Source organism: Psilocybe cubensis, chromosome 2 (assembly GCF_017499595.1).
Source record: "Psilocybe cubensis strain MGC-MH-2018 chromosome 2, whole genome shotgun sequence".
Lineage (NCBI taxonomy): Eukaryota > Fungi > Basidiomycota > Agaricomycetes > Agaricales > Agrocybaceae > Psilocybe > Psilocybe cubensis.
The window spans coordinates 3,765,261-3,792,273 of record NC_063000.1 but is presented as its reverse complement, the minus strand read 5'-3'; the positions used below and the strand labels follow the sequence as shown (position 1 = coordinate 3,792,273).

The 27,013-nt window shown below is 49.7% G+C and overlaps 5 protein-coding genes across 5 annotated transcripts; 1 reads left to right on the top strand and 4 right to left on the bottom strand.

Annotated features, from left to right (window-relative positions):
* Positions 1-2,374: 2,374 nt before the first annotated feature.
* Positions 2,375-3,230, bottom strand: JR316_0002726 (uncharacterized protein; the record flags this gene model as incomplete). Its single annotated transcript, XM_047888513.1, has 3 exons — positions 2,375-2,536; positions 2,609-2,824; positions 2,901-3,230. 3 exons carry the CDS (start codon positions 3,228-3,230, stop codon positions 2,375-2,377), a joined length of 708 nt encoding a protein of 235 aa, XP_047753436.1.
* A 6,310-nt stretch (positions 3,231-9,540) lies between these two features.
* JR316_0002725 (uncharacterized protein) lies at positions 9,541-14,389 on the bottom strand (the record flags this gene model as incomplete). The annotated part of the gene is made up of 4 exons (XM_047888512.1): positions 9,541-11,112; positions 11,225-13,518; positions 14,036-14,202; positions 14,304-14,389. 4 exons carry the CDS (start codon positions 14,387-14,389, stop codon positions 9,541-9,543), a joined length of 4,119 nt encoding a protein of 1,372 aa, XP_047753435.1.
* A 956-nt stretch (positions 14,390-15,345) lies between these two features.
* On the bottom strand, positions 15,346-16,992 carry JR316_0002724 (uncharacterized protein; the record flags this gene model as incomplete). Its single annotated transcript, XM_047888511.1, has 2 exons — positions 15,346-15,893; positions 15,918-16,992. 2 exons carry the CDS (start codon positions 16,990-16,992, stop codon positions 15,346-15,348), a joined length of 1,623 nt encoding a protein of 540 aa, XP_047753434.1.
* Positions 16,993-23,496: 6,504 nt separating this feature from the next.
* On the top strand, positions 23,497-24,362 carry JR316_0002723 (uncharacterized protein; the record flags this gene model as incomplete). Its single annotated transcript, XM_047888510.1, is given in 2 exon segments — positions 23,497-24,303; positions 24,321-24,362. 2 exon segments carry the CDS (start codon positions 23,497-23,499, stop codon positions 24,360-24,362), a joined length of 849 nt encoding a protein of 282 aa, XP_047753433.1.
* Positions 24,363-24,795: 433 nt separating this feature from the next.
* On the bottom strand, positions 24,796-26,715 carry JR316_0002722 (uncharacterized protein; the record flags this gene model as incomplete). The annotated part of the gene is made up of 1 exon (XM_047888509.1): positions 24,796-26,715. One exon carries the CDS (start codon positions 26,713-26,715, stop codon positions 24,796-24,798), a length of 1,920 nt encoding a protein of 639 aa, XP_047753432.1.
* Positions 26,716-27,013: the final 298 nt, after the last annotated feature.

Below are 27,013 nucleotides of genomic sequence, written 5' to 3'. Positions count from 1 at the left end.
GGATGAAAAGAATGTAGCTTACACCTGTTGCCTTGGGCGATATTGCAGCGATGGCTCCATCAGGTACAGACGAATTCTGAGTAGTGTCGACCTGATTTTCGATTTAAATGACAGATATTGAACACGAAGGATACATCATACCGAGCAGGAATCATTATAGGCATTGGCCTCTTGCATCTTGCTGCGCCAGTTGATTGTGGATGTAATTTTGTGATCATATAGCAGATTGCCAAGTTTTATAACACGGCCAAAGTCGGTTGACCGCCGTACAGCCTTCAGGTGAAAACCAGTTCGACTGTAAACTACATGACGCCAATTCCGTAAAGATGTATCATAATAGCAAATGGGTGGCAGTACTTTTCAAGCTTACCTTAACCTAAGGGCTGTAGCATTTGAGGTCGAAGATTGGTACCGTACTTTGACAGAATACGGACAGGCGGTTATGGGAGTTTATTCAGGGGGCCAAGGAAAAAGTTGCAAGGTAAATTTTGAGTTTGCTTTTAGAGAAATCCTGTAAGTAGCAGTTGTGGGTAAGAATTGGCCGTTATGTTCTATCGCAATTGAGGTCGCTTACCATGACTGCAAGTCTTTAACGAAACAATTGGTTCGTTGTGCAGTCAATTGACATGGCTGTGCCCCCGGGCCTCTAGAGTCCCAGTGGAATAATCACGTGCGGTCCTACAGGTAACAGGTAACACAGGCTAGTTGTGTCACGTTGATCGCGGACATTACCGACTATCAAGTGCCGGGTCAACTCAAATCTCAGGCCAACTTCGTCATGGCGCAAGTGGGCGCAAGGCAGCGATTTGGCAGCGATTATTGAAAAAACACAAAATTGTGAATGGAACTGACTGAAACTTAAAAGAAACCTGGGCTACTTACTTGAAGCATGGTGAATCCCTGTTTGACGCCGTCTCACCCCTGTCGCCTTTTCCTCGGGCCTCGGACTTGAAAAGAAGTCGACTGGTTCCGGCAGTTTGATCAATGTTTTAGCCGGCCCCTATTCTTCTTTCAAGCCTCAGAACTTCAAGCTTCATTATACGTTCAGAATATTCAAACGTATGTTCATAACGACATAACCATCTCCATGGACTTTAAATACGACAATAAACCCGCCGTCTCACCCTGCACAGAACGGCGGAATACCTCCCAAGGAGATCGCGGAAAAAGCAATACTATAGTATGACCGCAGTATGTAGAGATAACAATGAACTTTGTTTCTTACCCTGACAAACTTCTCAATAATTCCAGAATTTCACAGGATAAGCTATATTTGTGATTGAAGGTCGCTCGGCACTATGGAGGGAAGGGAAACGGCCTTCTCCGTAGTCCAAATCGACGAACAAGTGCCGAGCCTTCCAAGAAAGATCGTCAGGGTCTAGAGGGTACTTATACAGGATGGTCGAGGTAAAGGTCAATGATTATCAGAGTCACGATTGAAGTACCGGCTCATCATAGCCAACGTGTCTACATTGCTAACATTCGCGTAAGGTAGACAACGACCGCCTAATAATCAGCAAATTGCGGTGCTAAATACTCCATCCTAGACAGACAGGTCAATGGCATGCATTAAGTTGGGCTATCTCAAAACACTACAACGCGCCGAAGATGGCAAGCATCGCAGTAACATTTGGTGCATAAAGACAGGTATTTTAGGCTATCTTGACCTTTAACCTGTGCTATGACTCTTCCTATTACTGTAATGTCAATCGCAGAACATGATACTTAATGAGGAGAGGGAGCGATATCGACGGGGCGGCCTTTCTTTGACGCACCCGTTATATGAGCGAGAGGATATGGGTTACTATTTAGGCTTTCGGCTGCACAGTCACTGGTCATTGGACAGTTTCGGCCGGAGAAGTACGCGCGCACCAGCGTAGTCGAAGGATTGAACGCTTATCGTGCCCATGGGAATCTGGTGTACTGAAGGTCTGAACGGTTCTGATGCCTTTTGCTCGGTGCCATTGTACTTGATTGATCACTAAAATAAAAAGACCACATTTGAGCCGCTTATTGGGGTGTTCTATTATGTACATACGTATCAATGATCATTACACCCTGGAATTCGTCACAGGGTTAAACTTTGGTTTAACTTGTATAGGGTAGGTATGCGTCGTTGTGCAAGAAATAAAAATACAACTCGTGAACGTCTAATAATAAGTTAATCCAATATTCTTACCAACGCGCACTGATACAAGCATATATGATGAAGGGCATCGAATGAGAAATAAAGCATGAATGGATAGGCTACTCGAGCGCAGATGAGGGAAATGTTACATATGGTCATGACAAAACTCGGAGAAAAGAAAGCAAAAGGAGGAGTGCATAAACTACGAAACTGACATCGATCACAGGCCAACCCGCTGAAGGCGTTCTATACCTTGGGTTTGCTTGCTGACTGAATCCTATAGTACGCCCGCGGTATAGCTTCCGATAATACAGTCTGGCGGAAGCCATCGTCCCTTATTGAATGGATTAGTTGCCCATTGCCATATTCCTGATGCGGGCTGTCCTGTGGGCGGGACAATACATTCTCCTGTGCAATGGCAGGTCGTCAGATATATATAAATAAAAATTAAGGGCAGAAAAAAAAAACATGTTGGCATACCATGGTGTCAATTAAACATTCACTGACGACATCTATCATGTCTTTGACCTGACGGCGTGTATAAACCGGCTCTTCCATTGTGTTCGCCAGTGGAACGGGAGGAACATGCCAAGCAGAACTCGTATCTGGTCTCCCTCCAGCATACGCACCATAATAATTTCCTTGCGCCTGCGTCAGCGCCAGCGCATACGGAGACGAAGGTGTAGATGACGAGCTCTATTAAAAACAAAACCCACGTCAATTAAAAGTCAAAGTCAGGTCACGCGATGTATAAATAGAAACCAGTACTGACAATCGACGAAGAGACACTGGGGCGACGATGGGAAAATGAACTCGGGGGTGAAGATGGAGTCGCAAAGTTCGCATCAAATGACGACTGCATGAGCGAGTTTGGGTTGACAACCGAGCTGGATGAGAGATGGGACATGGACGGGCTGAAGGTTGATGATGGGTTCTGATTGGAGAGGTAGCGGGGGTCTTGGGGGTCAAAGTTCGTAAAGTAGTTGGGCGGTGTAGGTGGATAGGCACCCTCTTCGATGAACCCGCTCGCGGGAGCCCGTGGGGAGGGCGCCAAAATCTCAGGACTACATGACGGATCGTTTTTCAGGTAGGATCGCTGCATCATTCTAAAATCCCTTTCCCCGGGGTTATTCCATGCAATGCTTGAATAACACGTTAACGAATGGTTCTGGAAGTCTTCTCTACAGCGAATGTCAATTCTGAACGGGAGGGGAGCCACGAGCCCGACAGCGAGACGCACCTTGTTGCATATTCTTCTCCACAATCACCACACTTCAGCACAGAATTTCTCATATCTGCGGAATTTCGGAGGTATAATTAAGAGAAAAACAGGGTCGGGAAGGGACAGGGTCAGATTTTACTCACGGATTTGGAAATGCCTTCGAAGGTTCGACCGTCTCGTGAAGGGCGTGTCGCACTGCGGGCAATGGTACGCCCCGTCCTTGTTGTCGCGGCGGACGCTGTCTATAGGACTCGGAAAGGACTTGGATTCAGCCATGCGAAAAAAGAGTCAAGGGTGGTGGCGAAAGGGAAAAAAGAGGGACTACATTCTGCCTTTGCGGTCGCTACTTGAAGGATTACATTTACAGTCCCCGTGTGTGCCGTTTCGTCACAATGACTGGTGCCGATCGGTTGGACTTTGGGCTAATTTCGATGTCATAAACTCGGAGGTTCAGTGGAGGTGACATAGGCGACATCTGGCGATATCGATATCGGCTAAGTGTGCAGTTGAACACGCAAAGAACGGTCTCTGACCTTCCAGGCACGCAATGCACTATGAGTGATAAAAATAACCAAACGTGGGAACTTTTCTCCCCAGCTGTCCAGTTCCTTTGTTATGTTTTCGCAAATACTATGTCATACATGTCAGATAATTTTAAAAAAATCATTACTTCTAGGGGCTTGATTTCTTCGCAGGAAACGATCAAGGACTCGAACAATCAAGCCAATTAAGGCTGCCTAATACGACCTACTGCGAAGAACGTTCTTGTGTAAAGGCGAATACAGCGTTGCACCAATCGGCGGCTTGCTTCAGGGTCTCCTTATGGGCGATCAAAAATGGACGATAGCACCGCCACACGCGAGTAAGCTTTCAAAAATGGAGTTATCAGGGATCTATTAAGTCATAGCAGAGCGGATATCCAAACGTAAGCAACATATACCCACCCCCGATACCCAGAATACCCAGAATACGCGGCAATCTGGATTTTTATTTCTGTAAAGAATCAGTGATGTTGTCGCTTTGCCTCATAATACTAATAGACCTAGATCCCACTGCGACACGCGTAATACAAAGTTAATGCAAAAAAGGCCAAGGTCTGATCTTCGCTTAGGTTTTCGTTCGTTCGTTCGTTTAAACGAGGAATGGCGTTTGTTTGGGAGTGAGATTCCGAGATTCTATCGGTAAGGCTAAGAGGAGAGTGTGTCCAATTAAAGGTCGATCCTGTCAGATGCGCCCCGTGGGTGAGCCTGCACAATGCATTCGAGGGCAAGCGAATAGTAAAATAACGTGATTGAGAGATAATGGCTGCCAAGGGGCAAGGGCAGGGCGATTGGCGGAACATCCCAGCACATGGGAAAAAGAGACGCTGAACGTTATCTATGTAAAGAAAGTCAAAAAGACATACAAAAACAAAGACACAGAGTAACGAACGAGCGCGACAAATAATTGAATGATCGAGGTTTTTGAAACAAAGGCGTGCCAGTGTGCTAACATCCTACGTGGTGATTTCTAAAGAGTAGTAGTTGCAGTACCGGGGATCAGTCATGGGTCATGTGTACTCTAGACACAAACATTAAAATATACCACCCAACAATCAACCTTACTTGGCCTTACTGGGAGTTGCTTTCATTGATATGTATCCAACACCAGACCTGCGCTACGATAGCCGAAGAGAACACACTGGATAGATGCGGAAAAAATGTTCAGGTCGTCCGTTCAAACTTCACATAGATGCACGTCCAGGCGTGGCCGTGGCGTTGATCGAAAATTCTGGCTTGCGATATTTTGAGATATGTTCCGAGCGAGGGACGGCGGCTTGTCAGCGACCAGGGGGAAGGGGGATGCCGGGTGGACGAAGGAATGATCCTACATCCCAGGGCCTTTACACAACATGAATTCAGATGGAATTCTTCCAGGCTCCATCATCTGTTGATGCACCACCAACCACCAGGTCCACCACCACAGTAACGCACCGCGTGCGAAAATACGGTTGACATTGGGGGCAAATCATAGTCATGTTTCTGAGTTGGGACATATCAGGACAATCGGACACATCATACACCTGCGGCGTCCTTGTGCCTCTCAAAGGTCACGTACATACGTCGAGGAATATATTTACTCGTCCTTGCATCTGAACCTATAGAAATAAGAGGAATAGTCGGTGGCGTTAGCTTTTATCACCGAGTCGAGTGTAACATTTTCCCCTCTTACCTCCTCTCGTCCACCACTATACCCTACACCCACTTAAATGAGTACAGTGGTGCAGCGCTAGCGCCTTCATTTAGATTACACTGCGAAGGCGCAACTACCACCAACAATTTACCACTTCTAGTCCACTCCGCTGCACACGGACTCGACAACGGCTAAAGTCCTCGCGATCATTTAAACGTTGTATGTAACACACACCCATTCTTCCCCAGCGACCGCTTCCCATTATAGGATTTACCTTGCAACGGGACAGAAGCCAGGAGGGGAAAGAGACAGGAGTTAGTGTATGTATTAGCGTTAAGTAATCATATGTAAACCATCGAATCAGCGTAGCGCGCGAATTGGAAAATGGAAAAACGGAAACGGAAAATCGACCTTTCAGCCAACGGCGTGACGCCCCATGGAGGCACCCGCAAAAAGAGGAACACCAATTCCTCCGCCGTGTCGAGTGTCGAGTGTCGAGTCGACATCAGCCATCAGGCCTATCAATGCACAATTCAGTCGAGTTCCCAGTCTTCAACACCAAACCGCAAAAAGGCATGAGCTCTTACTCCTGAGGTTGATGGGGATATGTAAACACTTTCGCTAGAACCTCGACTTGACTCTGTGTCGTGGTTGTGATAGACATGCATACATGCTATGGCTATGTTATGCACAGGTCGCACTAGTTGTATAGCTGGGCTGGTTGTCGATGCTGGTCGACGTCGCTTGTGTCGAGATGAAGAGTCGCTTCGTCGCACTTAAATGAGTTCGTGTATTCAACTGTTGTCGTTGTCGTTGCTGTTGGCGCACAGACTCAGTTTTAGCATGACACGACGCGAGAAAGTGGCTTGATACCTTGATATGAATAGTCCTGGATTTCTTTTTCAGAAAAATTTAAAGCATCTTTCAATGTGTGATGTGATGAACAATGACATCGACACAAGGTGCAACATTGATGATCTCTTGCACCGTGCACCGTCGATGTCTATCCTGCGTCCCCCGTCTTGCGTCTTGCGTCTTGCGTCTTGAGTCTTCATTGAAGTTCGGCTGTCACTGTCGCATTCCGCTTGCTTCGTTGCGGGCAGTGCCAGTATGTGCACAACAAACAGTCAAAAACATTGGCGAATCCATGACGTTCACAGCCAACTCGTCTGATGTCTAAAAAGATGACACTCACCCATCCATCCATCTATCCATCATCCATTCATCCATCGCGGGTGTACGAGTACACATAAATACCCACACTCGAAAACTCAAATTCATCAAATACATTTCTTGCATAATATGCACATACCAAACTCCGACAAATAACATCAACAAAATAATCCATTTCTAATTAGTAATGGTGATAATTATTAATAGTAATCTACATATCCGAGTAAGTGGGTATCAGAGAAAAAAAAGGGTTATTATTAAGTTACTCCTATTCTCCCTAGGCTTTCGAGATAGTAGATTGCCGAGTACGCAGCAGCAGCAGCAGCAGCATTAAATCCTATCCTATCCCAAGCCAACCCAGCCCAGAATGCTTGCTACATACCATACTACGTGCTAGTATGATACTCCCATTATAATATTCCATTAACACTGGTAGCATTAGAAGTATTACTATTAGTAATTCGTACTAATCATCATCGTACCTCGACCGCGCCTGAGGATACTAGAAGAAATGCTTGTACTACTATAGCACGACCAAGGAATAGCCCAAGCCACGGCCGCAGGTCCAGGGGAGTGCCTGTGCAGGTGCAGGTACATTCTGTTCATTCATTCCTCATAAGTTCCTCCCTCCCTCATTCATTCATTCATTCTCATTCAAATGAACAAATCACAGCCCAACCCACCGTAACCTCTCCATACCGTTATAAATACCATTCATTACCCATACAAAAAAAAAAGCATACATACATGCAAAACGGGTTGACGTCGCTTAACACTTACCACACTTTCCACTCACCACTGACCGCCTTACCTCCTCGGACTCCGGGAAAAACAAAAAAAAGAAAGAGGCGTCGATAACGCGCGGGCGCGGCGCGGAAAATGCACGGCTTCATTTTCATGGGGCTCATGACTCAAGTACTCATGATCATGACTCACAGGCCATGGCTCACGGCTCACGGCTTATGATCATGATCATGATCATGATGAAGGAAGAAGTAAAGGAGGGGGGGCGAAGACGGAAGTTGGGTAGACAGGCATTGGTCAAAAGTCCAGACCCATGCCGTTCGGAAAGCCGTGGCCTGTGCGCTCACCGCTAGCAATAGAAAGCCAAAAACTCATTCATCACAACGCAACAGTTGCAGATAAACCTGCATTTGCCTCCCAACTCCGCAGACAGTAGAATACACATACCATATCATATCAATTATCACAAAAACCAAGCAAATGCACAAAACACACAACACACAACACACACAACACAAAAAAACAAAAAACAAAAAAGACATAAAATAAAACGCCGAATAAAACAGAAAAAAAAAAATTGAGTATACAAGAACAAGAAACACTAGGTAGGGTACAGGTACAAAACAAACAAACATACATATGTAGTTGTAATTGGTAGGTAATTTGGGTAATTGGTACTTGGTAATGGTAATCGTGATTGTAATTGTAATTGTAATTGTAATTGTGATGGTAAACTGTGATGGTAAACTGTGATTGTAACTGTAACTTGAATGGAAAGGAACTGGAACTGGGGATTGGAACTGGGGATTGTAGTTGTAACTGGGATGGGAATTGGGAATGGTGATGGGGATTGGAACGGGAAATGTGGTAAAGATTTACTCCCACACGAACACGAACACGAACACGAACGCAAAAATAAATGAAAGAGACGGGGGGGGGGCATATAGTGATAAGACTGATACGAATACAACTTTGAATCTTGAATCTTGAATCTTGAATCTTGAAGAGAAAAAAAGTGAAAAGAGCAGACGACAAACAACACATTCAGAAGAAAAAGAAAAAAAAGAAGAAAATAGTGCAACATCCATCCACCCATCCATCCATCCATCTACAGATAGTGCACAGACCGAGGACACACCAATCTGTAGTTGTAGTTTTAAATGTTCGTTTTGAACTAGCCGGATGGATAGATGACGAATGACGGATGGAACCAACGTAACTGGCGATTTTGTTCAGAAAAAAAAAAGGTCGATGAGAGTCGGGATACAGGATGGTGGTGGTGGTGGGGTGCGAGGAAGAAGAGGTCGTGGGTCGGAGGACGGAGGAGTGAGGGAAACGAGGATAGTAATAGTAACAGCACCAATAAAATCCAAAAAAAGCGAAGCGACATATATTTGTAAACTCGCAAGTGGGGGTGGAGGGGAGCGGGGGGGAGCAGTGTGAAATGCACAAGGAATAACGGAAAACGGACATGGAATACGAACATGGGAACACGAATATGAACATGGGAATACAAAATTGAACATTGAATATAGACTACAAACGTTCAACCAGGAGAGTAGTAGGTGGTGGTGGTGGTGGTGGAGGATGTGGAGGAGAAGGGGCGACGGGGCAAAAGGTAAAGGGGGCAATCGTAACATTTATGAAGCACTGAAACGTCACCACGGATCGTCGGCGAAGACGTCGTCAAGGATGAGGAGGAGAAGTAGTAGCGGCGAGCAAAAGGCAAAAGGCCAAAGGCGAAACCCATCGGACGGACGGTCGGTCGGACAGACGCGCAAAAACAAAAAAACCCACGAAATAAGGAATAAAGAAAACCAAGCAGGTCGAGGTGCGCGATGACAAAAAACCCGGTGCGCGATGACAGCCTTATGAACAAGCGTCTGTGTGTGACTTTGGGTTCGGGTGCTGGGTGTTGGTTTGAGGTTTGGACTTTGGACTTTGGGTTCGGGTTTGGACATTGGAGTTTGGAGTTCTTTGAATTCGACTTCGACTTTCGACTTTCGACTTTCGACTTTCGACTTTCGACTTTCGACTTTCGACTTTCGACTTTCGACTTTCGACTTCGAGTTCAAGTTCGACTTTGGCTTTCGTAGCAACCTCACTCATCCATATCCATATCCACATCCACATCCACAATACGCACATCCCTAGTTCTCGTTGCCGTCCTCGTTGCCGCCGTCGTCCTCGTCCTCGCCGTCGGCGTAGGTATCATCGCCGTCGCAGCCTTATACCTACTCCCAATCGTACTCCTCGGCCGATGCTGCTGCTGCTGCTGATGCTGCTGCCGACGCACATGCACATGCGTAGGCGGCGGAGGGACATACGGCATCTCCTCACTCTCCGCGTCCCCATCCCCATCAACATCAACGCCCACATCAACGCCCACATCGCCATCGCCCACCTCAGAAAACACCACATCGCGCTCACCTTCCTCCGCATCCTCCGCATCCGCCGACGCAGCAGACGACGAATAATACACACTCCCATTCCCGCTCCCGCTTCTACTGCGCGGGCTCTCAGACGACGGCGAAAGCGGCGCGTGCACCCTGATACGTTTATGGTTGTGGTTGTGGATATTATATGTGTCGTTGTCGTTGGCGTTATGGTTATGGTTATGGTTGTTCCCCGACACCCTCTCTTCACGCCCACGCACACGCACACGCTCATGCTCATCATCCAACTCCTCACTACTCCGTTTCCTCGGTCTCGCCACGCCCGCATCAACCGGTCGAACATTGACATTCGGCGGCGGCAATGGCAAAGGCAAATCCCCATCGGCGCCAACATCAATATCAAGTCTCGGGCGCTTAGGCGGCGTACCCACCACCTCCCCCTTATTCTCCCCTCGATTCTCTCCCCTATTATCCCCCCTATTCTCTCCCCGATTATCCCCAGCATTCGATACCCGCGAAGACGAAAGCGTCTCGCTACTCCTACTCGCCCTACTCGCCGTATCGTACCCCGCATCACCCTCGCCCTCTCCGTCATCATTGAGCTCATCAGATGACCTCTTGCGCGATGGGCGCTGCACATAGGTCGGGGCCGATGTGTATGTCGGAGTGTGGAGGTCTGCGGCAGCAGCCGCAGCGGTGGTTGTAGTAGTGGTAGTGGTAGTGGTTGCGGTAGCGGTGGTGGCAGTGGTAGCGATGGCGGTAGCGGTGGTAGCAGCAGCGGGTACACCTACACCCGGAGAACCAGAACCAGAGCCAGAGCCAGAGTACCGATACCTCTCCGCCGCACGGTCATGGTCAGCCTCGGGATCATACTCCTCCTCCTCCTCCTGCACATCTACCCTTTCTCCCTCTCCCTCTCCCTCTCCCACTTCCTCTCCCTCTCCCACTTCCTCCTCCTCCTCCTCATCATCATCATCCTCATCATCCTCATAATCCGAAACATCATAATCAACCTCCTCCTCACCCTCCTCACCCTCCCCATCCATCCCCATCCCCATCTCCATCTCCATATCCGTATCCAACTCAACGCCATCCACCCCATCCTCATCCTCATCATCCTTCAACACAATCTCATCGCCCGCATGCAGCTGCAGCTGTGGTACATTCGGCGTCGGGTACACCGCCTGATGCGACGGCACAACGCCGCCGCCGCCGTGCTGCGCGCCCATGGCAGCAGAAGCAGCAGCGCGCGCGCTCATCTCAACCACCTTCGCGCGCTCACACACAGTACAACAACAATGATAAAGCGGCGCACACGCCTCGCGCCATGCCTAAGTCACCATCAGAATGTGCTCAACAAAACAAACAATTAAAAAAGCAAAGACGTACAGATCTAAGCGCCTCCAAACTATACTGCGGCAAATGCGCAATCGTCACGGGCACATACGGGATTTTCGCAAGGAGGCGCGGCGTGGCGCGGACGGGGTCGACAGGGATAAGCCGTGGTCCTTCTGCGTTGGTGCGCTGGACACCATTGCCAGTGGCAGTTCCAGTGGCAGCTCCAGTCCGAGTCCCAGTGCGTTGAGGGCTCGTGCGTTGAGTGCTAGTGCGCTGGGTACGCTGATGCTGCTGCTGTTCCTCCAACACAGCATCCTTCTCCTTCTTACTCGCCAACCCCGCCCCCGCCCCCGCCCCCGACCCAGATCCCTCATCGCTAAGCGGCGGAGGCGAAGGCGTAGTCTGCAACGTACTAGTCGAAAGCACAGGGCTAGTCGCATTCGACGACGAACCATGCCTCGAAAACGCCGAAGACGACGTCGTCGAAGAAACCGAAGCCGCCGACGAACCCGACGACGACGAAGAAGAAGAAGAAGACTTGCCGCCCCCCGACGACAACCCCTCATACGAATACCCATCCACAAGCATCGCTTCCTCCTGCCCCTCCCGCTCCCTCTCCTCCTCCCCTTCCCCCTCCTCCTCCCCCTCCGCCTCATCCTCCATGGCCTGCGCCTCGGCCATCGCCTCCGCCTCCTCCTCATTCCTCCTCTTCTCCACCCAATCAACACCATCATACCACACCCCCTCTTCCTCGCGCAACACCCTCACAACATCCTCAAGCGTCATCTTCCTCGCTACATGCGCAGGGTCCACATAGCCCCCTCCTTCTGCCCGTGCTTTCCCCTTCCCCTTGCCCTTTCCCTTGTCTGTGCTCTTATCCTTCCCCTTTCCCTTGTCACTAACACCGCGCGCAGACCCAGACCCAGACCCAGATCCAGAAACACCAACCGAACACTCCATCACAATCTTCCTCACCACATTCCGCAGCGCAGGCCCCAGAATCTCGCGGAGCTGACGCATATGCGCGATATACGCCTGCTCGCAGAGCGCATAGGACGGCGGGACTTCGCCTAACACCGTCGCGCGCAGCGGGTGTTGCTCTTCTTCCTCTTCTCCTCCTCCTGCGCCTTCTCCTCCTGCTGGTGTATCGCTACCCCCACTAGCACTAGCACTAGCACTAGCACCGGCGTTGTTGGCGGCACTGCTGCCACCACTACTACCAACAACAACATCCACCTCGCGCGCCCACGGACACGGATGCACAGTCCGCACCGCAACAGGCTGGCCCGGCACCGTATGATTATACCACACATCCGCCGGACTCAACCAATGCCCGTCGAGAATCCTCCGCCGCGCCCAGTCGTTCAGCGCCATCTCGCGCACCTGGCTCGCGCCGCGCATGAGCGTCAGCTCGCGGTCTTCTTCCGAGTCTTCTTCGGAAGCTTCTTCTTCTTCGAGGTCTTCGTCGTCGTCTTCTTCTTCTTCTTCCTCGTCATCTTCGAGGTCTTCTTCCATACGGTCGAATCCTGCACCGGTAGCAGAACGCACACCCGCCATACGCATCATCCTCCTCTCCCCCCTCGTCTGCTGCTGCTGCTGATGCTGATGCTGCTGGTGCATCTGGCTCCGCTGCGCCGCCACCAAATGCTGACCCAAACTCTCATACCTTGTACACACCCTCAACCACATCTTCTCCCTCGCAAGCGCAAGGACATCCCCAACACTCCCCTCTCCCATCTCCACAAACGCTTCCACACTCTGCCGCGTCTCCCAATCGGGGCACCTAAACGCGGGCCCACCCACCGCATCCCTATCCCGCTGACTCGCGCTCGCCTTGCGCCAAAGCCACTCAAGTCTACAGCGCTTACACGTCGTCTCGACGAGTGTGCCAGGCCACGTCTCCTCGTCTTCATTGTCCGCCAGCCCGATGGAGAGCGCGAGCTCCGCTTCGCGCGAGGCGGTGTCGTGTGCGGGGTGCGCGGGCGCCTCGCGGAGACAGAGCCCGCAGAACGCGAGGCGGCGGTGGTGGTGGTCTCTGCACACGGGGATCTGCCCGAGAAATGCGCTCGGCGCGAGCTTCTTCGCTGCGCCCAGCCCGTAGTTGCCGCCTGCAAAGTTGATTCTGCAGACGAGGCAGCTGGCGCTGAGGATCGTGCGGAGGTGGTGGTAGGATGAGATGCGGACGGGTGGGAGGGCGGATGCGGTGTTGGAGGAGCCGTTGGAGGAGAGGGGTTGTTGTTGTTGTTGTTGTTGTTGTTTTGTTTGTTGGGAGACGATGTGGTAGAAGATGACGTCGTTGGGGTCGAGGACGTGTGCGGCCTGAGCCCAGAACATATGTTTTTCGACTGTAGGTTGTATGCGTCAGTCAGTCATAGTACCCAGCGATAAAAATGAATCGAAATAAAAATAAAAATAAAAATAATATAAATATAAATCATAGAATAGATAGTAGGAGAACTAGGAACTAGGAACGAAGGAGGAATGACGAGGGGTGGAGTTTCAATTTCGTAATGCCCTGTCGGGGATTTGGGACTGACTACTTGTGCCGTTACGAGATAAAATAAACATGGGTGGAATTTGATCAAATGAGTGGCGCCAAGAAGACGCGACGTTGATGCGTCTTCGCGCGAGTGGCACCAGAGCCCCACGACACGGAGAAGGGTGGATAGATAGGATAGGACGGTGAATGACGGGTAACGATTGCTCGATGCTGTGTTGTGTTGATACTGAGCGCCTATGTCTATGCGCGCAACGCCACAGCACCAACAACCGCGCAAAGAGCAAAGAAAAAGCAAAAAAAGAAAGAAAGAGAAAAAAAAAGAGCAAAGAGACGAAGAAAGTGAAAGGGATCAGAGCACTCACTCGCTCGGCGCCACTCGGGGCATATAGGCATGATATGCTTTTCGAGATGCATAGCGTCGCGTATGCAGACGTAGGCCATGCGCTGGTGCCATGCCTTGGGGTTCTCCCAGGTCTGCGGGCAGTACGTCGTGAACGCCATATCGAGCAGGTAGTGCGTCGCTATCAGCCTGGAGAGCAGAGCGGTTAGCATGCGAGATTCATCGCGTGTGGCGTAGGTGCGATACGGATAAGCAGAGAGAATGAGAGGGAAGGAGAATGGCTGGCTGACCTGACGATCTCCTCTGGCAGCTGTGGCCACCAGCGAGTGACCTTTCCCTTATACTGGGGCACCGCAGCATCCGCGCTATACTGCATAGCGTCAGAGCAGACAACCTGACAGAAGCGGCAGCGATTATTCGGGGAAGGGAGTGTAGTGGTTGTTTATTGAAGAGGCTCGTATACGATTTGGTCACAGTGATTGAACAGGGGGAGTCACAGACGGGTGTTCACAACAAATCTTAGCCTTACAGGTCACTTATCATTCTTCGCACGCACAGACCCTGAGCTGCCTTTGCCCCATCGGGAACACAATGGGTCAGCCGTGCTCTGCCCCGACACGCCCCGCACTGCTCGGAGGCACTGCCTGTGCACTATGAGCATTGGGCGAACCAGATTATCTCGCCTGGACAGCCGCTGTGCGAGGGGACAGCGGTGGGTGATGCTGGTGCTTGTTCCTGGTGACCGTATTTAATATGTTTATTTTGACCGACGGGGACAAATAGGGTGCACAGCTGCAGGATTGTCAAGTCCGCCTAGTCCGTGATTTCCCATTGAGCTTGACTTGAAGATCGCTCCCATCTCCCTCTAAAGCTAAAGAGAGCTGACAGCTTCCCTGACGCTGACATGTTTATCCGTGTCCTGTGAGCCCTGTTTTCAGTGATCTCCCTGATGATGAAGCTCGACCTGCGAGTCCCGTGCGGTACATCAAGTGCACTCCACAGAGTCAATTTTAGAATAGAATAGGGATGTTGTCATTGAAGATCGTATACGTCGATAGTCAGTCTTCCCGGGTTCATCAGGGCAGAGCAGAGTAGCATTCCTAAAAATATACAATGCAAAACCAAAGTAAAAGTACACTATTCTACAGCGGAAATGAAATCCAGACCGAAATATCGCTACAATAATTAAACAGCTCAATCCTATAACACAAAGTCCAAAGTCCAAATTCCCATGTCCAAATCCAAAATCCAATCCGATTCCGAATCCATTGATCCATTCAAGTCCAATTCCAACTCAAGTCCAAGTCAACTCCAAGTCCAAATCCACCACCCTCAAAACACATAATCAAACTCAACCCTAACACGATCCTCCATAATAGCCTTCGCAGCACCAACCAACGATCCAAACCCATCATCGCCACCACCCGGACTCCTCCTTCTCTCATTCACACTCCTCCTCCTCTCACTCACACTCCTCCTCTCATTCCTCCTCCTCTCACTCCTTCTAGCCGCCCTGCGCAACACCGTTCCCACAGGGCTATTCGGCGGCACACGCAACAGCGGCACCGGCTCCTCCTCCTCCTCCTCCTCCTTCTCCTCTTCCTTGTCACCACCACCCACATACCACGCCTCCCGATCCCACACCCACCTTCCCCCTCTCCCCCTCCCCTTCGCCTTCCCTCGTCCTCGTCCTTGTCCCTGTTCCTCACCCTCACCCTCACACTCGCCCTCGCCCCCACCCTCGCCCTCGCCCTCACATTCACCTTCGCCCTCGCCCTCACGCTCACCATCATACACAAAAAACCCCCTCCCCCTCCCTTGCCCATGCCCCTTCTCATCCAGACTTAAACCCAAATCCAGACCTAAATCCAAATCCAGACCTAAATCCAAATCCAAATCCAAACTAACAGACCCGCGCAGCGTAGACGCTAAAATCGCATCGTACGTCACACCCCGCAATAGCGCGTCCACACTATCCACACAGTCGACACTCGCTGGCGCTGATGCGCTAGCTTCGAGCGCGCGGGGTACGTGCTGCTCCGAGTGCTGCTGGTGCTGATGCTGGTGTTCTGAATGCTGCATCGGATGGTGCTGCTGCTGCTCTGAATGCTGACCCTGACCCTGATGCTGGTGCTCTGAATGCTGACTCGGATGGCGATGCTGGTATTCTGAATAATGCTGCCCTGAACGCTCGTACTGAAACTGAAACTGATACTGATACTGGTGCTGGTGCTGAGGAGACTCCGTATACAGCCGCGCGTGCGCGTGCCCACTGGCATATTCGTGCAAGTTCGCGTTCGAGTGGTGATACAACCTCTTCTTCTTCTGCTTCTCCCGCTTCTGTCCTTTCTCCTCCTGCTGCTGCTCCTGACCATGCCCGCGACAATGACGGCGCTGATACCGATTCAGATTGCGCTTATACCCCCTCCTCTCCTCATCCCCCGGCTCCTTCTCCCGCGCCGCAGGCGCAGTTTCAGGCGTAGGGGAAGGCACGGACGCAGACGCAGACGCAGACGCAGATGCAGAAGCAGAAGCATGTAACAACAACTCAGGGTAATGGTACTGGTGCTGGTGTTGATCCTGGTCCTGGTCCTGGTATTGATACTGCACCGCGTCGACCCCCACCTCCATCTCCTCACCCTTTTCCAACTCCAACTCCAACGCGACGTCCTCTTTCTCCAACTCCAACTCCAACTCCAACTCCGTCAACACATACAAAGACGAAGGCAACGCACTCCGCCCGCGCTTATTACCAGTGTGGGTATGGGTGTTACTATGGGTACGGCTATGGGTGTTATTCCGGTTCTTCTTGCGCAATTTCCGTGGTGCCCTACTAGAATTCGCTGTCTTATTCTTGTCCGAATTTGCGTCTTTCGCGGTGCAGGAGATCCCACACTCAGACGCGGACGCGGACGCGCCGTGTATATCCCGCTCCCCCTTCCCCTTCCGCCTCCGCCTCAAACTGAAAAAGAACGACATCGCAAAGTGTGCCGTTGACGCGTCCAGTCTCCACACACTGTGCTTTATGCTTTATTCTTTGTGCCGTGCGTGCGTGCGCACACACAGACCAGATAATCCACGAACGAAGTATACAAGTATAATAACCCCCGGCTCAATTGACGTTTGGATAAGGCGAAGCAAATGGGCAAGGGGAAGGGGGAAGGGGGGAGGGGGGAGGCGAAGCGCGGGTGCGTGGATACGTTGAAACGTTGAAGCAGAAGGACGGGGATGGGGACGGGGACGGGGACGGGGACGGGGACGGGGATAGAGCAGAATGCGGGGTACCGCTACAGTGTGCGGAAAAGTGTAGTGCAGTACAGTGCATGTACACACCACCCCCTGCGCCAACAACAACAACAACAACAACAACAGGACCAACACAAGACGCGGCATGCTATACATGCATGTCCGCGTCTGCGCGGTCCGCCTCGCTCAGAGTGCTTGCGCACTGGTAAGTTCGTCGCCTTGTCCTTGTCTCGATGGGTGTGTTTCAGTGGGCGCCTTTGTCGTTGACTGTGTCTCGACACCCCGCCTCCGCCTCCGCCTCCGCCTCGCCCCATCAATTATCCCTTTTCGCGCTGCCTCTCCCTTCCTCCTGCCTCATTTCTTCTTCCCACATTTTTCTCCACCCTATTCCTCCGGACCATTTCCCTACCCATTCTTCCATCCATTCCGCCTCCCTCCCTCAGTCCTCCCTCCTCCCTCCTCTCCAATTCGCGTTTGCGATTTCCCGTTCCCGCGGGCATCCACTTCACGTAGTTCCAATTCCTATCTCCAATTCGCGTCTCCCATTCGCGTCTCCAACTCCCGATTCCCAATTCCCGCTCCCAATTCCCGATTCCCAATGCCCATTCCCGTTCCCAATGCCCATTCCCGTTTCCCGTCCCCAATTTCCGCCTTCAAATACAATTCCCAACTCCCAACTCCCAACTCCCAATTCCCAATTCCTGTTCCCAATTCCCGTCTCCAATTCCAACTCTCGTTTCCCGCCTCCAATTCCCATTCCCGTCTCCCGTCTCCCATTTCCCGCCTCCATTCCAATTCCCAATTCCCGCCTCCCATTCCCGTCTCCAATCCTATCTCCCTACCACCACATCCCTCTCATCCCTCTCATCCCTCTCATACCCTCCAATACCTCAAAATTCTCCACTGGCATACGTGTGGACTCGCGCCTTGCGCTTTTAATTGTGCACCATATGTTAATGTTAATGTCAAGTAACACCCTGCTAATAACGGAAGGGTACATTGACAAGCTGTGTTATTCGCCCATAGAAGTAGAATTTGTAACGGGACCATTTAAATCAGCTTGCTCACTTGACCATAAAAAGGTGAAAAAGCACTTACATTGAGTATGCAAAGCGCAAGCGCAATTGCAGTGGTATGCAATCGACCTCAAAAACACAAGGAAGAAAAGAAATGGATACGAGGCCATAAAGACCCCAGATCCAAGATCCAAATCCGTCCAGACCAGAGGGAGGGAATAACAACAAAACATGCGTTGCGGGGCGAGGAAGGTACTAGTAGTACCACTCCTCTTCCGTGTGGTGTAGGGGTACCGTAATAAACAAGACAGGACAGGAAAGCGCGATAATGGTACAATCCACCAGAAGAGTAAGTTAGTAGGCGCAGGTCCGCTCTTGAGTCTCCTACCCTTGAACGCTGAACTTGGACTCCCAAACCCTATTGTCCTACCCATCCTACATCCTACGCATCCCGCCTCATCCCGCCCGCCTACGCATCTCCATACCCCAACCGCTGCCTGCTCCATACTTCAGCATACACCCATCCCGCAGACACAGATGACTGTGAAGACGCAGACCGCTAGGGACGTCAGGTCGCGGCAGAGCGCAGCCGCTCCCGCCGCCAGTGGCCGTCGAGCTCGCTCTCGCTCTCACTCTCTCACTCTCACTCTCACCTGTGACCTCGCCTCATCGCACGACCGTCCATGTCCGTGGCACCCTATTATATACCCGCGCAAGCTGACCCACACACCCATCCACACCCACACCCACGGGCCATGGGCCGAATCCGAATGCCACTTCGTCCTCCTACAGCACAATACTAACCCTAAGCGCATCATCATCATTTGACACACGCACTTACTAATCTACTAATAATAATATTATAATCGCGCAGAATGCCGAGGGACCGAATAAAGAATTCTCAAGTCGCGCTACTAGTACTACTACTAGCCTAGCCTGGAAGTTACCTGGAAAGTGTGAAACCCGTGGAAACACTTATCACTCAGGCTGCCGCCGCTGCGCACGGCCGCCCATCCCATCTCGATTTCTGGATTCTCAATTCATTAAATCACATTCACATTCACATTCTCATTCTCACTGACAAAAAGTACCATTCTATCTATCTATCTATCTATCTATCTATCTATCCCTGCAACCCAACCCAACACGGCACTCGCTTCCCATTGTTTCCAAATTCCACTCGCTTCCACGGACAACCACCACCTCATCACACCCCAAATCCGCGGACATAAAAGTATACATTGTAACAAAAAGCATCACGTGGGCGCGCTACGCGACCAGCCGATACATATTATAATTTATTATTTTATATCATACCCCTTTCGCTATATCTTCCATTTTACCTCCCTTCGCCTTGAATGATGGATCTCATATATACTTTACACCAACCCTTAACTCCGCGGATCTACTAGTACCACAATTAGAAAGGTGAATTCAGAAAACCTCCACGGCAGATTGTATTCATTCATGGATGGGACGGCGACGAGGAACAGCACCCTACCCTGCACGTATGATCCCCGTCCCGTCGATGTGTATGCGTCCCTGGAGCTAAACAAGAGGGTCCTTAAGGGTGTTAAGAGTGGCTCCTCGAGGGCGAGCACGATCGTGAGCACCGAGGCGGAGACGGGACGCGGACGCGATTGTGATTGTGATTGTGATTGGCGGATCACGGATGGCCCGCTGTGCACGCGCGACTGGACTGGACTGAGGCTGGATGTCTGGGAAACACTACAAGGCTACAACCTCCTCCTCGAACGCGACGCGACCGGGGGAGGGCGCGCCAAGTTTACAATCTCGATGAGTATACAAAATCAATAATAATAATGAATAGTAATAAAGAAAGAAACGATATTTACAAACTCGAAAAAATAAAAAAAAAACATTATTTTAAAAAAAGAAATCGTTTGTTTTTGATGAAACCTCAAAATCAAAATCTAAAATCTAAAAGCCAAAAGAAACGAAAAACGAAAAAGAAAAAAGAAAAGAACAATCAGAAAACGAACAATGAAATGGTATGAATGCGTACATAAAACCCCAGACCGTTCAATCCCCGGGCAAATCGCATAAGAAGTGAGGGAGAGGGCGGACGGGTGGAAAGCGCACTGGGGATCTCGAAAATTGAATCTCGATCGCGCCAATCCATAAACTTGACATCTGATACGGAAACCTACGTGATACTGATACACAGTACCATATATGTCCCTCTATATCAATGCGCACGTCGGCGCACAGCACCCAAAACAAAAATATGAACGAAAAAAAAAATTTAAAAAACAACAAAAGAGCCCTAATAGCAACCCAAAACGAGATGATAGTCGAGGTCGCGATTCTCCATCGAACACTCCATGGGTTATGCATGCCGTGAGCGTGAGGCCAAGGAGTAACAGCCAGGACAACCAGCACCTGATATGAAAGCGACGGGTGTCGGGTATCTGGAAACAGGGGAGAAAAGCGCACGATCGTCCTCTCTAGCGAAGCTTCGCTTGGGTATTCAAAAGTTCACAAGCCATGGAATAGATATGTTATGCAAATCACCGACAACGTCGCAGTGGCACCAGTATCCAGCCTGAGATCGTCATTGAGAGCCAAAAAATGGCCAGACAGAAGAAGCCCGTGTACATATTTGCGTGAGGCCCAGCAGCGTGTACCTGAAAAAGGTAATCAAAGTCCACGCAAACAACTCCCGGAAGCGGACGCAATATCAATGCGCGCCGCTGCAAGTGAGTCCCCTTTGCCCAGCCACTGTCTTCTGCTGCGAGAGTTTGGACACGAGATGTCAGTGATAGAGCAGGAGCATGTCTCGCTGCGATATGAGATACATATCACGCACCACTCTATCCATTGCGAGCGAACACAACAGTGATAGTCCTTCTAGTATCCAAAGCACCGGTTTCAGTTCCACAATTACACGTCTCGCTAAGCGCCAGCTGTGCATGGCTCGGAGGCGCTCGCTTCACAGCAACATTACACTACGAGGTGGACGGAACATTGCACAAGACGGTCGAGAAAACAAAGTGTTCGACTTGGTCAACGTTTTCCAGTGATCGAAGTCAAGCGAAATCGAAATCGAAATCGAAATCGCGATCCATTCTCGCGTTCGTTTCGCGAGACAAGTATGCCCCCAGATATGCGACGATAGCTCAAAGTGGGAAGCGAGGGACCAGGGAGCAGAAAGGGGACCATGGAACTGGGTATAATCACAAATCATACCACCAAATCTGTGCAAGCGACGCTTGCGCGGGAGCGCATGAGAACGGCTGCTGCCTTTTCCATAGCCGCGAACGGTTATATAGTTGTAACAACAAGAACCACACGCCCGCTTTTGGGACTCCGAAGTTCGTCCTAGTGGTGCCCAATTGCGCTGGTATGACACGGCATGCATGCAGCGAAGATTTGAAATCATGGGTAGGTATCAGACCAGCGCAGAGGGCAGAAAACGTCCAGCCGAGGATGAACAGACGGAATGGAGCGTGATCTGTGCTCCATGGGACATAGAACGGGGATTTTATCGCTACGATGGGTCTTCCTGTATTTGTTCTCGCTCCTGTGCGCTGTTAAGTATCCAGGCATCGCTAGGATCGAAGTTAGAGGAAAGGAGAAAGAGAAGGGAACCGTACTCACCGGTAAGATTTACTCCTCATCCAGAGCCTTCCCGTATGCCCAACTCTACCCTTCTTACGACCCGGAAAGGGTGGTGAAATGGCCTTTGACGGTGATTGACATCTGGTTCAAGGTAAAATCGTGGGGTTTGGACTCAAGCTCTTCTGTATGGCGTCGGTTGAACTGTGGGCAACCGTGAAGGAGTGATAATCGTGAAGTCAAGCGGTCAGTCCCACCAAAATCGGCCGCTTTGTCATTTGTCTTTGTTTGCAGGTGAGGGCGATGCCAAACTCTGAACGAAAGAGATTATTTCTTTCAAATTTATTTTTTCTTTGACCATTTCTCCCAATTCTTGAGACTTGACCGGCCTACAAGAGCAATATGGTGAGGGAAATTGTCACCAGATTATAGAGAAAGTTTAGGGGTTAACACGAAAAACCATTTGTCATAATTTTCCTATGGATGGACGCAGATGGACGATGATCACAAGAAAAGTCTAAGCGTCTTAGCGTCTGACTATCGTCGACTCGGAAGAATCCCAAAAGAATCCTCAATTTTTCGAGTCTTCGAAGTGCTCCTTGACTTTAGTTTTGCATTTTGCACTGTTGCTCTGTGAACATCAAAGTCTCCAGAACTATTTTCAAAAATACTTTTGGGCTCGGGTTCCGCGGACTCCGGGAGTCACTGGACATGGTTGTCTCACGTTAGGCTACGTCTTTTCGCATTTTTCACTTGACCCGTACTCACACCGTTACTTTCACGCGTCATATCCTTTCTCCCAACTGAACCTTCCGATATACACACAGGCCTGAGGTAGCAGGCCAAAATGAAATATCCTACGCGATTGCTGCCTGCTTCTCCTGTTCCTGATCTCCTCGTATCCAACAGGCCAGCAAGTAGCCAAGAGAGACAAATCATTAGGTCTTTCATCAACACCTTGGAAAATCGATACACGGAGATAGACAGAGGAATAGAGGACCGAGTCAAAGTGAAACAAGCAGAAAAGGAGGCTCTTGCTGGTGTTATTCGGCAGCATAAGGCGATTTTGCATACAATTCGAGATCTTGTACCAGAAATTATGGCCGAAATTTTCAGTCATTGCCAACGAGGTGGCCCAGTTTTAACTATTCCCGAGGTCCCTCAGAGCTTTCACTCTCTGGAAGGACCAATGTTATTAACCCATGTATGCCGACGTTGGCGCTCTATCGCAATAGCTTCTCCTAGATTGTGGACCACTATAAGAGTGGTATACGAATTTCCAACTCCATCACCATTACGACTGTACCATACACTTTCCTTGATTAAACTCTGGATATCACGATCTCGCAGTGCTCCGTTGGACATGTGCTTTGACTTAACCACCCACATGGAACCCTTTGCCATAACCGAGACGCCATTTTTCAAAGAACTGATGGGTTGCTTCAATCGATGGAGGTCTATCTATGTTGTTTCTTGTTTGCCAGGTATAGGCGTTAACATTTTCTCCCCACACGCCAAATCATTTTCGGCACTAAAGCGGTATAAAATTATTGCTCCTGATATAATTCACGCCTCCCCGTCGCGAGCACAGAGGCCGTATAGGGCAATTCTAAATCTTGCTCTGGTTCACTGGCCCCCGGCCATGCAGAACATTAGCCATCAATCTAAATTTCACTATGATGAATATTTCTTCCCCTTCCACCAACTGACTACTTTGGCAATTTATACAGAACACCCTGTTACCTATATTACCATCCAGGAGTTTTTCACGATTCTAACCAAGGGCCAAAATCTCCAGGATCTTCGCGTCCGTTGCATTGGCGTGCAGCTACAATTCCCGGACCCACATAGCGGTGAGACGAAAAACCTCACTGACATTTCACATCATCGCCTTCAGACGCTGTATATTGCAGTAGTCAACGACGGTTATCTCATCGACCCTTTACTACAGCAGGCAAATTTTCCTTCATTAAAGAACTTTGGTATCGGGTCTTCCACTGGCAGTAGGGCCTGGTCTCATGCTGCCATATCGTATTTTCTTGATCGTACATCTCAAGGGATACAGGAAATCAGAATAGTAACCCCTGGAATAGAATGGCCTGAGGTTTCACAGTATTTCTTGTATACCCCCAATGCCACGCAAGTCTTCGTAGCAGCCCACGGGCTTACAAATGATGAGTTTTGGCAGGCTACCGATTATTTGCCCCGTCTGGAGCATCTTGAACTTGAAGGCGATTTTTACATATCACCAAGGGCATTTACAGAGTTTATTACGCAGCGCTGCGAGCGCTACCCTCGGCACGATGACACTGAGGTGGCGTTGCTTCGCTCGCTCAGTATGCGTTGTTGGGGAGAGACATCTATGTTCGTCGATGCGGATATTCTTGTGATGCTGCAGCAGTATCGGGAAAAGGGGACCGATATCAATATTGTAATCGAGACGGACTATGTTAGTTTTTTTTCTAGAGATATATTTCTTCCGCCACGTTATTGAGTTATATGGAATAAATAACAATTACAACAGATGTCAGCTGTCTCTCGTATTCTAAGAGGACTTGACCATAGGCTCATAACACTTAAACAAGTCCGAAGAATTTGACTTTGGGAATATTTGTTCAAGGATTGGGAAGCTGTTCAGAACACAATTTGGAGGTTCTATCATTCTTTCAGCTGAAGAGGATAGTGCTGGTAGAGCGCTTTGTCAATAGTGGGGCCTGTCCAAAATGCCTTCTAAAGCAAATTGTAATTATGAATGATGCAACATGGAGCCGCCTCTTGGTTTAGAACCTAACCTTACCAGTCTAAATGCCCTGCTGGCCCCACGAAGCCCATAATTCATTCAATCGTGGTCAGTGTATGTAGTGTAGGGTAAAATAGCAGGATCAAATGAAAAAAGAATCATAGATAGAAAGTCCTTTCAAAGGAAAACATATAATAGGCCCTATAAGAGAGGAGGATCGCAGATATAATTGGGAGAATTGTTGTTGCGACGAAGTTGGTTGACTTTGTGACGATGCCGTGTCATTTTTTCAGCCGCTACCTGCCTAGCCTTATACTTCTTCCTTATATCCCTCATCGATACCTGAGCCTCCAGTTCGTCAGCCTCCTTTCGCAGGGCAGTGGCTTCGTGAATATCATGTTGATAAACAACGTTATTGATGTCGAAGCGGGCCTCCAGAGCATCAGCGAGATAAGACATGTTACACAACATTACCAATCCAGTTACCTCATCCCGCAGGCAGAGCCTATAAAGAGATATCGACTCTGTTAAATCATCTATCGTGCCCCCATTTTTGAACCGAACGAACAAAGACGTTGCCAAGTTAGAAAGAGACGCAACTCGCTCGATATGAGGGTGAGGACGAAGCTGCAAAGCACGTCTGTGAAGACTAATACATTCCTCCAGCCTTTCATGGCCCTCGTCCGTATCCCGAATAAGCACCAACAGCGCATGCCCAAGTTGATTGAAATATTCGGATATCTCGTACATTGATTCAAATTCTTCACGGATACGAAGGGCTTCTGTTGCCACTGCAACGGCTTTTTCAATATCGCTCTTCTCACCCGATTCATCACCATAACAAGAAACCAATGTGAAAGCAAGATTCTTGAGTGTGTCGGCCCACTCTGGGTTCACTGGGTATGTAAGAGTGAGCGATTCCCTGTACAGAGCAAAGGCCTCCTCGAAATCACATCTTTCTCTAATCCTGTCAAATCGGACGTCCAGGCTCGTAGCAAGGTCGAACAGAATATCAGATCGCCCAGGGTGCATTGCAGGTCGCAGCTGAACACACTGCCTTTGTAAAGATATGCATTCATTGAGTTGATTTATAGTGGAGCAACCTTTCGTGAACTGGCGATAGAGAGCCTTCCCAAGGTTTTTCAACGACTCTGCGCGATCAGCATGCCATTCAGGCCGCATTTCAAGCGCTTTTCTGTATAGGGACACAAATTCGTTGAGATCTTTCTTGTCCTGTGTTTCCTCAAACCGAAATATCAGCAAATCTGCGAGATTGTCGAGCCGGGTGTCCATGTCGGCAGGAGGTATCGGTTGAAGGTCCAACGACCGCCTGTAGCAAGAAATGCTTTCGTTGAGGTCATCTACGTGCCATTCACGCGCTTTCCGAAATCGCATCTCCAATGCGTATCCAAGCTCGAAAAGGCAGTCTGGAAGGGTATGGTGGGATTGAGGGAGCAGCTGGACAACTGCCTTACGAATCAAAATCAATTGATCAAGGTCGATTTGGTCATTCACATTTTTATATCGAGCAAGAACCGAATGTCCCAGGTTCCTGAGCAGCTCGTGCCATCTGTGGTCGGGCGCAGAGGGAATCTCAAGCACTTTCTGATAGAGATGCATGCATTCAATTGCATCGTCTTTTGCCCTTCCTTGGTCATACCGCTTCCTGAGGAACGACGCTAGATCGCAAAGCGATGTAGACAGATCCGTATGAGTTGCAGAAGCCATTTCGACGGTTTTCCTGCCTAGTGATATAGCTTCTTCGAGGTTGTATGGTCCATCCAGGCCTTTAACATAGCTCCAAAACAGTACATTGGCCAGATAGCCTAGAGATTTTGGGAGATTGGGGTGTGAGGCCGTCCGCAGGAGAATAGCCTGTCGAAGTAGACGCAGAGCTTCGTCAACGTCATTCCTATCGACTCCTTCGGCGCTTTGGGCGCGTGCGAAAAGGGCCCTCGCAAGCATGTCGAGTGCTTCGGCCCGTTCGCCATCGGTCAATGTTTCGTCTTCGAGGGTTTTCCTGGCCAAAGATATATGGTCTTGGGTATTGTTTATGTTCGAGTTGGATGGGCAGTAGGGATGAAGCATGTACTCAGCTTGCACCTGAACTTGATTCGACATGGTTGTTCTTGGGGAAGTAGTGGTCTGCAAGATTCAATCAGCTACGGATCAGTATCAGTGGCACCCTGTAGGCGTGCTCGGACGCATTTAACGTAACACATGGGAATCGCTCTGGACATAGAACAGACGTTCATTCTAAAATGTCAAACCTCTTGCACGATCTAGGAAAGCTTGTCGTCATTATCCATGGGAAACCAAACAATGAGGCAGGCCATTTCTGAACCACGTCGTATTTTCCCCCGGTATCTCTCCAATCCTCGTGTATTGTTCATGTTTCGGTCGACATGTTCATTGAAGT